Source organism: Salmo salar, chromosome ssa10 (genome assembly GCF_905237065.1).
Source record: "Salmo salar chromosome ssa10, Ssal_v3.1, whole genome shotgun sequence".
NCBI classification, from domain to species: Eukaryota; Metazoa; Chordata; class Actinopteri; order Salmoniformes; family Salmonidae; genus Salmo; species Salmo salar.
The window spans coordinates 75,890,188-75,905,090 of NC_059451.1; the positions used below are offsets into that span (position 1 = coordinate 75,890,188).

The 14,903-nt window shown below is 42.9% G+C and overlaps 1 protein-coding gene across 3 annotated transcripts in view; it reads right to left on the minus strand.

Annotated features, from left to right (window-relative positions):
- Window positions 1-426: 426 nt before the first annotated feature.
- The window catches only part of LOC106561037 (ceramide kinase), a 36,609-nt gene continuing 22,132 nt past the window's right edge, over window positions 427-14,903 (minus strand). For all 3 annotated transcript variants that reach the window (XM_014124604.2, XM_014124603.2, XM_014124605.2), the window contains 12 exons: window positions 11,793-11,927; window positions 11,543-11,665; window positions 11,256-11,381; window positions 10,505-10,571; window positions 9,800-9,945; window positions 8,230-8,304; window positions 7,469-7,621; window positions 7,260-7,365; window positions 7,019-7,104; window positions 6,694-6,899; window positions 6,329-6,540; window positions 427-4,866 (listed from right to left, as the gene is read on the minus strand). In XM_014124604.2, coding sequence (XP_013980079.1) covers window positions 4,779-4,866; window positions 6,329-6,540; window positions 6,694-6,899; window positions 7,019-7,104; window positions 7,260-7,365; window positions 7,469-7,621; window positions 8,230-8,304; window positions 9,800-9,945; window positions 10,505-10,571; window positions 11,256-11,381; window positions 11,543-11,665; window positions 11,793-11,927 — 1,523 coding nt within the window. In that variant the 3' untranslated portion in view covers window positions 427-4,778. The remainder of the gene's footprint in view (window positions 4,867-6,328; window positions 6,541-6,693; window positions 6,900-7,018; window positions 7,105-7,259; window positions 7,366-7,468; window positions 7,622-8,229; window positions 8,305-9,799; window positions 9,946-10,504; window positions 10,572-11,255; window positions 11,382-11,542; window positions 11,666-11,792; window positions 11,928-14,903) is intronic.

A 14,903-nucleotide genomic window follows, 5' to 3' on the forward strand; every position in this document is an offset into this window, starting at 1 on the left:
CTGTTGGATCGGAGGGTGAGGGCTAGGGCCATTCCCCCCAGAAATGTCAAACTTGCAGCAGCCTTGGTGGAAGAGTGGGGTAACATCTCACAGCAAGAACTGGCAAATCTGGTGCAGTCCATGAGGAGGAGATGCATTGCAGTACTTAATGCAGCTTGTGGCCACACCAGATACTGACTGTTACTTTTGATTTTGACCCCCCCCCCTTTGTTCAAGGACACATTATTCCATTTCTGTTAGTCACATGTCTGTGGAACTTGATCAGTTTATGTCTCAGTTGTTGAATCTTATGTTCATACAAATATTTACACATGTTAAGTTTGCTGAAAATAAACGCAGTTGACAGTGAGGTTTATTTTTTTGCTGAGTTTACATATCTGTAACATCTTGAAACCTGCAAGATCACAGAGGGGGTTTCTGTTGTGCGCTTGTTTAGGGTTTTATTGGTAAAAACATACCAATAAATCAGGATATCAGTTGTAACCTAAACGAGAGTCTGCGGTGTGTGTGTGTGTGGTGTCATTACTCTTGCACTGAGAACCCTTACAAGACAGAGTTGATCAGTGCTACGCAGTGCTGAGCCTCATGAAGCCTCCTCTGCCATGCCGTGGCTGCGTTTACACTGCACTTCCTATAGCGCTGTACTGACACCACACACACACTCCTTAGGGGTGACGACTAGGGCCCCACAATTTCTAGTGGAGTAATGGCCTCTCAGACACACGCACACTGCTCTCCCCTCCATAGGGGAGCCGCACTCTGCTACAGTCAGCACTCCTATAATGTAAAGCGGGTCGGCATAAATGAGGGGGGCACCTCCAAGATTAAGAATGCAGCATTAAGAGTGGCCCCGCTGATAGAGTTTCTAATGGGCCTGGAAGTGAGCCAAACTGAATGGGTGCCTAGTGCTGGTGGAGGGGTGTATGTCACTGTGGATGATGAATCGGCGTAATTCTGTTCCGCCGAGCTAAAGCTAAAAGGATCTTGGATGGATGGACGACCATCTGCCTGATGGCTGCCTGGTGGACAATTCAGAGAGGAGAGTGCATGGTCAGAAAGGAATTGTGAAAGCAGCCAAGATTCCTCACAAATGAGGATGCCAAAGTAAAAAATCACTGCACAATGAGTCTAAACCAAGCTACGTCACCGTAGCATACAGTTGAGACTAGCAAACAGCCATGTGGTGTTTGCTAGTCACTGTTGTCACAGCATATTCACGTTCAGCAACTGCTACAATTTTCCTAGTCCGCAGCAGCAAGACCAGCGTGACAGTGCGGAGGGCAGTGACACCCAGCATAGTATGTGCAGCACGGGATTATATGATATGCAGGGCACCAAGCACCAAACACTGTTTTCTGACAGCGTTTCAATTTTTTGTAATTTTAGCAGATGCTCTTATCCAGAGCAACTTACAGGAGAAATTATGGTTCCTTGCTCAAGGAAAAAAAAAAATCAACAGATTTCTCAACTAGTCGGGGAATCGAACCAGTAACCTTTTTGGGAAACTCCACCCAAAAACAATCTTTCAGTATTTGCTTCATTAGTACATTGTTTGATATAGTCCCAAAATGTCTTGCATGTCAGCAATCAAGTTAGACATCTTAAATTTCAAAATCAGAAATACAGCCGTATGATGCAAAACGCATGAGTTGATGCAAAATGCATCATATCGGCTGTATTTCTGTATTTTGAAAGTTATACATCTTGAAAACTTGATTGCTGACATGCAAAACATTGAGACAATATCAACAATGGACTAATGAAACAAATGTCAAAAGATAGTTTTTGGGTGCAATTTTCCTTTAACTGCTATACCTCAGATATGGCAGATCGCTTGGTAAAATGTGCCTAAAGCTACTATTTTTATGGTGAGCTACATTGTTGAGTTTTCAGCATCCCATGTGAATCTTGCCAGTCTGGACATTTTGTGTACCATTAGATTTGGTGATGGTTTGTTTCAATGTCACATTAAAGGACAATGTATTTTTTTATGTCTCTATTTTTTTACCCCAACCAGCAATTCACTTCCTCATCCTTGTTGTGCAGTACAGGAGCTCTGAGAAAGCATGACAAAATGCTCCAAATAAGTCCTTTTAGAAACCGGAAAGCTCCCAGTATAGTGAGGTCTTTCGAATTGAAAACAGTTCAAGGTGTGGAGAAATGCTGTATGGAAAAGATGACGTGAACAACTTCTATTTTTAAAGATTTATTAGATAGACATTTGGATAGAGGGGAGATGGACACGTTCCTCTAAAAGATTCGCAGAAAATCTACCACCAGAGGAGGGGTTGAATAGACTACACATTTGAAACATCTTAATCGCTTAAGGACACCATTGGCCAATTTTATGGCTCAAAGGCCCAGATACCAGTTACTAAGACCTGCTTTAGTGACTTCTGGCCTTAACGAGGGTACCTAGAAGCCAAATTCCAATATTGTACACATGAAGTTGTGTCATTCTGAACTTTATTCGCAACGTTATATTCCATTTTGTTGCGACTGGAGTGATACCTCTCCGTCCATTCTAGCAGCAGGCTACATGGATAATGGAACAACTGGATATGGGAAACGCTAGTCTCACAAAATTGAATATAACGTTGCGGAAAAGTTCAGAATGACACAATCACATGTGTACAATATCTAAAGACCTGCATTACTATACTGAGAGCATTTTCGTTTAAAAGATTACGCATTTGGAGCATTTACTCATGTTTTTTTTTTCAGAGCACCCGTATTGCACAACGAGGATGAGGAATTGAATCACTTTTTGGGGTTTCTCACAAACACGTGAAAAAAAAAAAAGTGTCTGGACCCTTCAAAAACATGCCATTTACATTCAAAATTCAGATTTGTTTGTAAATTTAAAACAAATATCTAACTTCTCTAAGGTGAGAGTCTGGCTGGTATCTGGTACCCCTAGAGCAGTGTTTCCCAAATCCTGTCTTCGAGTACCCCCAACAGCACACATTTTTGTTGTAGCCCCAGACAAATACAACTGCAGCCTCATTTATCAAAATGCGTGCGCACAAAGAAGAATAAACCTTGCATCCGCCAGTTTTCCCAAAAAGATTGGTATTTACCCATTTTGAACATGATGGGAAAGCGTGCATAGCTCCACGCAAATCTCAAACCATGCAACTTCTAGTGGTTGATCTAGTGGTATTGCAAGCAAATATTGGTTATTTTGGGGGAAATTGAGGTGTTTGATGCACAGGAATTCTAAGAATGTTAGGCGAACAAAAACATTAAAAAGTTGGTCTAATGATAACACAGATGCATTTGCCATTGGTATGAAGATCGCATAGCAGCATGTTGCCTAATATATTTCTTTAACTTTTATTATATATACCTAAATCATATTGCAGGACATCTCTCCTTTTCTGATGACTGGTTTATTCCCGCTACGCAACAAATATTAGGCTTCCATTTATCCATCACTCATTCAATAGCCAACCATGCTCAAAAGTAAATAGACCGGTAGCCTATATGACAGTATGTGTAGGCCACAGTATTGCTTTGCGACAGGAGCGAGACATAATAGCCTATTCATCTCAGAGCCTATACCAAGGCAGGAGATAGAAACACAATCATCTATTGATAAACAAAATATTGAACAACAATTAGCATTTTGCATAGAAGTGTGGGCTGTAGCATTTACTTTTAAATTGTTTGAAAGGACAATCAATCTTGCAGTACGCATGGACAGTTTTTGGCACTCGCGATAGGAGGCATATGTCACTGCACAAGATTTAAAAAAAAAATACATTCTGCACACACATCTACAGGAATGTGATGAAATGTGCTATTGCGATTTCTTTTTAGAAACTATCCTGGCTCAGCTCCAGAATCTCCAAAACATACAGCAAATCTGGGAATTTTTCTTACCATAAAATGTGAATGGAGGGGCGTTTTCCAAGTCAGGTTTTAGTGCTCGTTCACAAGCCCACAAATATAGTATGGCTCTGATTTAACAATGACAACAATCCTAGAATCTCCACGTACCTCAGAACTAAGTAAGACATGTATGCACGGTTGATAAATGAGGCCCCTGGTTCAATTGTCAAAGTAGAATCAGTTGTGCTTGTTCGGGGCCACAATAAAAATAATGTACTGCTGGGGGTACTTGAGGACTGGAGTTGGGAAACACTGCCCTAGAGAGTTCTGGTTCACCCAATATCCGACCATCAATACATATGTATTCAAATTCATGCCTTTTAGGTGCTGTGAAATAACTTCTAACAAGGCATTGCTTATAAGGTCAAAACGCATACGGCCTATTTGAAACAAAAGTGCAAGCAGCTAGCAAAATTCAAACATCCTCTAATTAAATGTTTTTCTCTAAATGAATAAATAAACAAAACGTTGTAACAGTTATTCATAATTTGGAGCAGCATACATTGTAAAACGTGCAAAGAGGAGTTCTATAAATGTTGAACAGCATGTTAATTGCTAGGTTAACATCGCTCTATTGAAAAAGGAGAGCGGAAAAGAACTACATTCAATACCGCTTAGTATTTATGATTTCTTCTTCAGTATAGTGGATGTGGATAGTGAACCTCTCTGTAAGTGTACCATCACCAGTACTCTTTGACCTGTGAACTTGTGACCTCTAAAATGTGACAGACAAACAAAAATGGCCCCAGAAAAGATGTCTGAAAGACCTCAAAGTACATCAGAAAAAGGTAGTGCACAGGGGTAAGGATATGACAGCAGTAGCCTTTGAAATGCAGTCGGACTGTTCCAGTGACTTTCATAGGGTAGGGCAGCAGATGGGGGATCTATACTGCACACGGGTTGGGAAGGTCCTCAAACACAGGCTGCTCTTCGATCCCTCGCGCAAACAGCTTGATCAACTGGCAGTGCACTCTGGAAGAGCAGAAGACAAAGAAGAGATTGTTTTAAGCAAACAAAGGCAGGAAATCAAATCAAATGTTGATTTTCTGCACTGCACTTTCAGAAGTGGGTTACAGTGCATTCGGAATGTATTCAGACCCGTTCACTTTTTCCACATTTTGTTACGCTACAGCCTTATTCTAAAATGTATTAAATAGTATTTCCCCCTCATTAATCTACACACAGTACCCCATAATGACAAAGCAAAAACGGCTATTTTCAGGTCTCTCCAGAGATGTTCGATCGGATTCAAGTCCGGGCTCTGGCTGGGCCACTCCGGGACATGCAGACGCTTGTCCTGAAGCAACTCCTGCGTTGTCTTGGCTGTGTGCTTAGGGTCGTTGTCCAAATGGAATGTGAACCTTCACCAGTCTGAGGTCCTGAGTGGTCTGGAGCAGGTTTTCATCAAGGATCTCTCCCTCGATCCTGACTTGTCTCCCAGTCCCTGCCGCTGAAAGAAATCCCCACAACATGATTCTGCCACCACCATGCTTCACCGTAGGGAGGGTGGCAGGTTACTTACAGACTTGACGCTTGGCATTCAGGCCAAAGAGTTCAATCTTGGTTTCATCAGACCAGAGAATCTTGTTTCTCATGGTCTGTGTCCTTTAGGTGCCTTTTGGTAAACTCCAAGCAGGCTGTCATGTGCCTTTTACTGAGGAGTGGCTTCCGTCTGTCCACTCCACCATAAAGGCATGATTGGTGGAGTGCTGCAGAGATTGTTGTCCTTCTGGAAGGTTCTCCCATCTCCACAGAGGAACTCTGGAGCTCTGTCAGTGACCATCAGGTTATTGGTCACCTCCCTGACCAAGGCCCTTCTCCCCCGATTGCTCAGTTTGGCTGGGCGGGTCTTGGTGGTTTGGCCGAGTCTTGGTGGTTCCAAACTTCTTCCATTTAAGAATGATGGAGGTCACTGTGTTCTTGGGGACCTTCAATGATGCAGACATTTTTTGGTATCCTTACCCCGACACAATACGGTCTTGGCGCTCTACGGGCAATTCTTTCGACCTCATGGCTTAGTTTTTGCAATGTCAACTATGGAACCTTAAATAGACAGGTGGGTACCTTTCCAAATAATTTCCAGTCAAATTAATTTACCACAAGTGGACTCCAATCAAGTTGTAGAAACATCTCAAGGATGACAAATGGAAACAGGATGCACCTGAGCTCAATTTCGAGTCTCATAGCAAAGGGTCTGAGTCCTTATGTCAATAAGGTATTTCAGTTTTTTATTTGTCATGAATTTGCAAACATTTCTAAAAACTTGTTTTTGCTTTGTCATGATGGGGTATTGTGTGTCGATTGATGAGATTTTATTTTATCCATTTTATAACAAGGCTGTAATGTAACAAAATGTGGAAAAAGTGAATGGGTCTGAATACTTTCCGAATGCACTGTATATTTGCACAACAGGTTATAGGGAGTGGTGACGTACCCGACTTCAATGGCAGCATGGGGGAGGATCTCGCCGTCACAGTTCCAGCTGCTGTAGGCAGGGCTACAGCTGCAGGCCGGGTGGTCTCGGCAGATCTGGCTGAAGAGCCTCTTGCCATTCTCCCTCAGGTCCAACTCGGAGTCACTTTGGCAGTAGCGTGGCGTGAAGCGGAAGCGCCGCACACGGTGCACTTCTACAAAGGTCATGTCAAACTGAAGGGGAAAGAGACAGAAGTGAGAAAAAGAACTCCCTGAAACAGGGAATTGAAGAGTTAACACATCTCATGCAAACACTCCGATGGACCTGGGTTGGAGTAGCCATAAAAAACATGACATCATTGCAGTAGCCCCATCCAGTGTGGTTACCTGGTCGTATTTGCTGGTGTGGCGTAGCAGGTGGCGCAGGAAGTTGAATCGGGAGCACTTGCGTACAAGGATTAGGTCGGTGGTGCCGTCAGCGAGGTGGGCAGCGGGGGACAGGCCCTTGGGGCTACGGGGACAGGCACAGCTCATACTGGCCGCGTTGATGGCCAGGAACTTCCCTCTGATCACCCGCCACCCCCCTTTGTATTCTGGGATAGAGCAGAAATAGAGGTTGGTGCTTTTGAAATACATGCATAGTGTAGGTTTTTGTAGAGACCCATGGTGTGTGGGCTTGAGGTCATATGGGTGTTCAGGCAGAAATACTTACCACTGTCTGAAACATCTGGATCAGTCTCGCAAATCTCTGGGGCATCCTCGGAATACAGCTGTCCGTTGTGTTGGCATATGAAGCACCTGGAACTCAGGGATGGAGTGAGGACAGGGGAGAATGGAGTTGGCTAGCCAAATCTAGATGATATTTACATAGACAAACATGTGGGTATAATACTAAACTAGACAATTGGTTGTGGATATTATTGGACAGGTTGCATTTGTACAGTAGTACATACCCAGCTCTACACCTGGTCTTGTCTCGTGGAGTTCCCAATATGTCAGTTGCAGGTAGAAAAGACACAGTCCCTTCATAGTAGTGATGTGTGAGAAACGTCTTAAAACCTGCACAAACAATAGCATACAATATCATTAGCAACCAATGGCAACAGTCTACCGCAACAGTATTAAACGTTTCCTAAGTGTTAAAGCTACTCTTCTGACCTACCTGAAAAGTCGTATCTGGCTGGTCCCATCCATCGTTTCCTTTCACTGTCTGCCAGCACGTCGCCATAGAAACCATACCCAAGCAAGGACACAGAGTACCTCAGGAATGTGTTGTTGTGATGGACCGAGCACACGTCCATTGGCTGGGCATCTCCTGTGAAGAGACCACCCCCCCAAAGTCTAGTATGAGTAATCCTCCACAGATGTGTGTAGTACAGTGTCCTACACAGGTGTGACAGATTTGTGTACTTTTACTATAAAACATACACACCAGTGGAGGATGGCGGGAGGAGTTATAGGAGGACCAGCTCATTGTAATGGCTGGAATGGAATAAATGGAACAAAGTCAAACATGTAGTTTCCATATTGTACATGAGCCTGTCCTCCTATAGCTCCTCCCAACAGCCTCTACTGATACACACCAGTGCCTGAACAACCCACCCACATGCGCTCAAACTCACATAAATGCCTACACACACCTACAGCAGTTTCCTCTCATCTCAAAACCATTGAATAAGTAGGTCACCTGCTGCCACTTGTTGGTCAGCTGAGTGTGTGGTAGGGTTAGCATAGAAGTAACAAATGTGACAAACATTTCTATGCACAATAGAGTCCTGGGGAATTCCTGGAACGGTGATAAAAGGTGGCTTATGCTACTTATCGGTGCAGTGTAAACATTTTAGTTACACTTCCTTTAGTCACTTTTAAAGGCATTTTAATGGGAAGTGCTGCCAATATTTCAATATGGATAACTGCACTCACCCACTATGATGTGTAAGGCCGAGGTCACAGGGTCGTTGATGCCTACAGTTGCATAGCAGATGCAGTCCGTCGAACCTGGATAACACACACAAACAATGGTACCTTATGTTTCTGACTACACAGAAGAAAAAACCACTCTGCACGCATGCAGGACAGAAAAGTGGAACGTGGGAATCAGCACACAGATAAGATACTGTAGTGTACATGAAATGGAACTCATCGTTGACGTATTCGTTTGTAAACAGACACAGTCAGGTCATAAACCGTGACACGATAAGATGGGACATCTTGTCAACATCAGCTATTGATAGCTTATGACGTGGTCATTGCCAGGGCAGGTCCTGGCCGTTCTGCTGCCCTAGATGAGACAAAAATAATTGCTGCCCCTGCAAGAATAGTCCCAGTAAGCAAAATTACGTAGAAAATATGTCTAAAATACGTATTCTTCCAGATGTGGAAGGTAGGTTCAATTTAGATTCTGAATGAAAAGGTGAAAATAGGTATTTTCCTGGCATTGAAAATACATATTTCACAGACAATGAAATCAGGTTAATTTTCAGTTCTGAATGAAAGTTGAAAATATGTAATTTATAGACGTCTATGTTTAGGCCAAAATCTGAACCAAAAATCAACGTCTATGGACGTGGAAATCAAGGCTGGTCAGGACTGAAAAAAAAAAAAAAAGAAGTCCAAAAGGTGTCAGCGTCGTTCTGTGCTTACTGAGGTATAGCCTACAACAGGGATGGGCAACTACAGTCCTCAGGGGCCGGAGTGGTGTCACTTTTTGCCCATCCCTAGTCAACACAGCTGATGAAACTAATTGCATTCTAAAATGGAGATTATAATTAGTTGATTATTGGTGTCAGTTGTGTTACCCGGGGCAAAAGTATGACACAATCAGGCCCCAGAGGACTTGTTGCCCATCCCTGGCCTAGTGTCGCTTGAAATACAATTTTAGGAATGCCCATCTATGTGGTAGGCCTAGAGTTTGTAAAACACCCCCCAAAAAATAGAAGGCCGGACCAAAAACAAAAAAAGACGTTGGCGTCAGTCAGTGCTTACTGGGGTGTTGTCTACCATGTCAGCGCACAATGGAATGTCCATCCATGTGGTAGGCCCATTTTATCTCCAGCCTGTAGGCTACAGAAAAAGCCACGCACTATATCTGCTACATAACTTATGTTAGATCCTTTTTTTGACAGAATGTTGGTGGAGTGCAGCAGTGATGCGTCTCTCCAACAGCACCCTGGAGAGGCTAGCTGGGAAAGGACAAGATAAATATTGTGCGTCCTTGCCTTTGACAAAGTGGGCACTGCTTATCATAGGGCGGCATCAGCACTCACCTAAAAAGCCAATATGCCACTGGTTGAGAGAAATTGTCATTTTTGGGCAAAATTATGTGAGGTTTTATGTGTTGTTGTAGGTGCATCTTGGTCAGTTTGGCTCAGAAAATGCCACCCTTGTCAATCTGCCACCATAGGCAGCCGTCTAATGCTGCCTAATGAGCGGGCCGGCCTTGATCATTGCTGTATCAAAATAGTGGTATGTGTGCGAGTGTGTATGCTCTAACCTGCGGGTATAATGCCGATGCGCAGAGTACAGGGTACCAGCTTCTCCTCCGGGCTGTTCTGGTCCACGCCGTTGTCCCTCTGGGTCCTGGAGACCAGGCCGTGAACCATCTCACTGAACATGCCGTCCCCGCCCACACACACCACTCTGCATAGAGGTCAAAGATCAGGCCTCACACAGAGGTCAAAACAACAGCACTAATGTTTTTGTTTGCTGTTTGAGAGGAAGAATATACTGGGCCTGGGGTGGTTTTTAGTTTGGCCTGAAAACCAGAATACAAAGAGGGGCTTCCCAAACAGACTTTTGATTACTATAGCGACAAGGACATTGAGAACCCCGCAAACCGGGAACATCTAGTTAGGGTTTTATTTAACATTAGGATGACAACATCCCAAAAACATTCAACTAATGTTTAAGTTTATTTCAGAAATTTAAAAAAAATGTAATATGTACACAACATATGTAAAACCACCACAGAACATTCCCTTAATATTCTTATTAGGTTTCCAGGTAACGTAATAACAAAAGGTTTCCTGGGAAAGTTCTTGCAAGATCAGGCAAATATTTTAATACAAACATTGTATAATCAGCCTCACAACTGGACAGTTGTGTTATTAGAACCTTTGGGGGCAACCTAATGAATGTTCTGGGAACATTCACAGAACCAATTTTGGTTTGCTGGGAAATGTCTCCATCCATGACTCACCCATCATATTGCTTCAACTCAGCCTCTGTCCTCAGGTGGTCCCTGGCATGATTGGCATGCTCTGTAACTATGACAACCAACGACAAGGAAGGCGTTAGACATCTCAGGATGCTTTACATTTTTCTGCTTCCTGTAGATGGGATACACTTGAAAAGTTATGATTTTAAATCAATATATTGAACAGGTTTACAATCGACTAGATGATATCGCTTGACGGTTTCATAATTTGCACTATAATCTGAAATATTTTGGACTTTGGGAGTAATCCTTCACTAGCTTGGAGCAATATATTGAATCATTTTCCATAAAGAATTCGAGCCCCAAAGCAGCAATTTACCTTCTCTAACCATTATAACAATGTGTAGCTAAAGGAATAGTTTGTTTTCATGATTTCGTACCCATTTTAGATTTTTATTTTAAAAAAAATGCTAAACTATTAATATCTTGATATCAACCCAAGCTTCTATATTGTTGAAAATACAATTGGTCATCATTTGTGACTATGAAATTACGATGTCCACAGTGGTTCTCCAGTCTGAGAAGTTAAACGAATGTAAAGTAATCCAGTATTCATCGACCATCATCCTATCCATTAAGGAACTTGGGTGATGGATGGCGGTCGTAAATTATGTCATAATCCTGTGCGGCCTGAGAGAGCTTATGCCCATTTGCCTACAGTGAGAAATGTGACTTGGCTCATAAAGACTTATCTTTTATTAAAGCATGTTTAATGTTGTTGGCAGGAACTCACCAATCACGTCCGTGGAGATGGAGGCAAGGGTGAAGAGAGGGGCGACTTTCTGCTCGTAAATACGCTCGCCTTGCTGCTTGCCCCCATAGGGGTTGATGTACACCAGCAAATGCTTGGGTCTGCTGGCTGTAAAAAGTCAAGTGAAAGATGTTACTGGTTTTTCCAGAGACAAGGGCATAACAGTACTGACTGAGGCCCATACTAATTTCTGAGTTAGCCTTCACAAAGCATATTCAGTGACTGTAACAGTGTACACTGAATAGAGAGTCAGTAATACTCAGCCATACTCAGTGCTGTGAGCTGCTCTCTGATGGTCTGGACCCACTGCTGACACAGTGCCCCCTCTAGACAGTGAAAGGTGACGTCACTACACCGCCAGCGGTGCTGCCATGCTCTCTCCACATAGGACACTGTGGCAGGGGGACACAAAGGCAGTGGCGGGAGAGAGGCTTAACAGAACATAGATTTACTTTGCAGTATCATCTACCATATTGAATCCAATATCTGTAGATTGCTCAAGATCGTCAACATTCTTACCTGTGAATGCATATGGATAGGCCTCAGTCGATTTCTGAGGCATTTTCTGCCACCTGCCGTCATCTTTCCTCCCGCTGTCCACGTCGAGCTCCCTGACTGCTAGGATCTCAGACACTGACACACCGTGGCTGGTACCTGTTAAACACACACCAAATCAATCCGTCACAATGTGGTAGGAACCAGTGATATACCCTTTATAAATTAAATTCTTAGAGAAAGGGAAAAGCACACACAGACGTAACTGTGTGCCAGGATAATCTATTTTCAAGCATTTTTTTTTTTTTACCATCCCAGCCAAACAAACTGGTCAGGCTGTATCAATTACAGCTTGGATAGCTTTATTCTAATACAGTTTAATGGGTTGAAATGGGAGCTTTAATGGACTAATTAACAGTTTGATTTCAGCATTAGGGTGGAGCTAGTGTTGGGCTGAGAAGGCAGGGAGTGGAAGAGCCATTGGTCTTGTATCTGACGACCATCATAGAAAACACAAATGATGGATAATAACACAGCAGGTGAGATTATTTGAAGGCAGATGAGATCTTTCACTATAGTCCAAACAATACCATAGTTAGCACAATGCCTACATGAATGGTGCCTCTTATTACCAGCCTATGGCCCTTTCCTGCTGTCATCATCATCATGATCCGAGTCTGCATTTATTTGACTGTGCCCACTGCCCAGCTCAGTTCTATTAACAGCTCTATAGGAAATCAGAAACATTAATGACCTCTGAGTGACTTCTATGTTGATCATTCATTAATGCACTCCATAAAATGGCCTGTTGTGGCACAACAGAGGCCATAAGAGTTACATTATAATAAAAATACAGTTAATTTATGCCTGCATACCACAACCCAACTAGCTGAAATCAAATGCAGTTTGTGTGCTGAATGAAGTCACTTTTCAGCTATAACGACCTGTTTATGACATATCACTACTATGACATTGTCATATAGTCTTTGATGAAAGTCTACCGTTGCCGGACGTGACAAAAACCCCATTGGCTGAGGAGTGTAAATAGAGGCCACTACAGAGGAGAGGGATGGTGCAGTGACTTGGCTCAACAGGCTGCGAGGCACTATCCGTGTACCTTTGCACACAACCCTGAGGACACGGATTATGTGACAAGAGGCAGGGAGGGAGAGGTTTTTTTTGGAGAGGTTGTAGTGTGAGGAAGAATTAAATACACAGATGAGTGATGGAGAAAGTTCAAAAATCCTGAAGCCATTGTCAAAACAACATTCATGGAAGAAATACGTGCACAGATGTCAAGTTAAGATTCAGGCCAGTGTGCTAAGACACAGGCCAGGGTGCTAAGACACAGACCGAAGCGAAAGGGCATGACTCCAGTCACTTTTTATGTGTATGGGTTTTTCTTGGCAAAAACTCAAGTCACGAGCATAAAACTGATCTGGTTAAGGATTACCTCAAAGAGAGACTCAGTTGATGGTGCTAATCCTGACAATGTCTCCCAGGACCTAACTGAGAAACACGGCACAGAGGGATGGCCAACGATAACAACATGCTAGGAAACAGTCACCAGAAATCTGGGATTGGTAAATCAACTTTTGGACTTCTTGAAGAATATAATGTATAAATGACTAATGAGCTTAGTTCAACTTTTTTACAACTTTTTGTAAGCAATATAATTGTAAACAAACTGTTTAGCTTCATAACATGGTTTAAACTATACTTCTGATCTCATGGATGGTCAGTCTTGGCATCCATAACTACAGCCCCAACCCTCAGCTGTTTTCCAAACAGTGTTAATGAAAATGAAACAATAGGAACCATTTCTGTCTGGGCCTAGACACACAGCAGTGTATGTATGAATCACTGGGATGACGCCCCATTCAATTACATAACTTACCCACTGAGGGTGCAAAAGCCTCAGTGGAAATCTCACTGTTGCACAATGGGATGAAAATGCTACACAATAGCAGGAGGCGAGAGCAATACAAAAGTGGAATGACATGGTAAATATCAGTTTATATTAGCCCGAGAGAGAGACAGAGTTCTATAAGAATAAAGGATACTTCCCTCTAAAATGTAACTGCTGTGGTTCACGGGCCGTGAGGGTGCCAGTAACGTAACGCCGGAGAGACATTAAGTATCACATTGGTCACGTTGCAATGCACAGCCTATTCACATTTAATGATGAAGCAAAGTGGCAACAAGACACAGGAGTGTCATTGTTCTGTTTGCTACAGGTTGTTAACAACAAATGGCTCTCCTACCCCGGCGGAGGTACAGAGAGCCCAAATGAAAACCATACATCAACTGTGATGACTCAGCAAATTGTAGGTGTTAAACACACACGATGGAAAGCACCTGATCATTTTTAAGTCATGAGCATTCAAACAAAGATTTTACACCCCCCAGAACCAATGTCTCCAAGTTGAAGGGGTGCCATCCCTTTTACAAACCAGGTCAGGTCAAACCAATTAGGTCAGAGAACATTTTATGTTCACAAGGTTCCCCCTTTTTCAAACAAACGTGTTGCAGAGAATGTGGTTCATCACACCACTTTTCTTTAGATATTGTACCAACACATCTCCCTAGGACTTCCTTGACCACACGTTTTGTACATACTTATCAAGGTTGTGAACGTACTGAGGCATTTATGATGTGGGTGTGTGATTCCCTTTGGGAACATCACTGTTGGCTGAGGGCAAGAAATAACAGCACACTCCACTACAGCTAGGACCACTTGTCACCACTACACAAGAAGCTAACTGTATTTGATGTAGGCCTACATAGGTTAAATAGGATGTAAGGGACCTTTTTGCAATGACTTTGAAGTCATACTCGTCAAGCTGAGCTTCAAAATCCAGCCTGATTCAGGAGACCTCTAATCATAGCAAATGGTTTTAATTTAATCTCGCCAACTTTTCTGTCTTCTAAATCTGATCTGATCTAGAGGAACCCCATCAAATACAGCCGGCAAAAGTACTTCAAACTACTCACTCTAGCGAACACGTCACCCAATTCTTTGACCACATTGTGGTAAGTGATCCTACCTGACTCTCCTTTGTCTCTGTGCAGAAACTTAGGAAAACAGAAACCTGGAAGGGGAACAGTGGAGTTATTGTGGTTGGTTGCACCAAG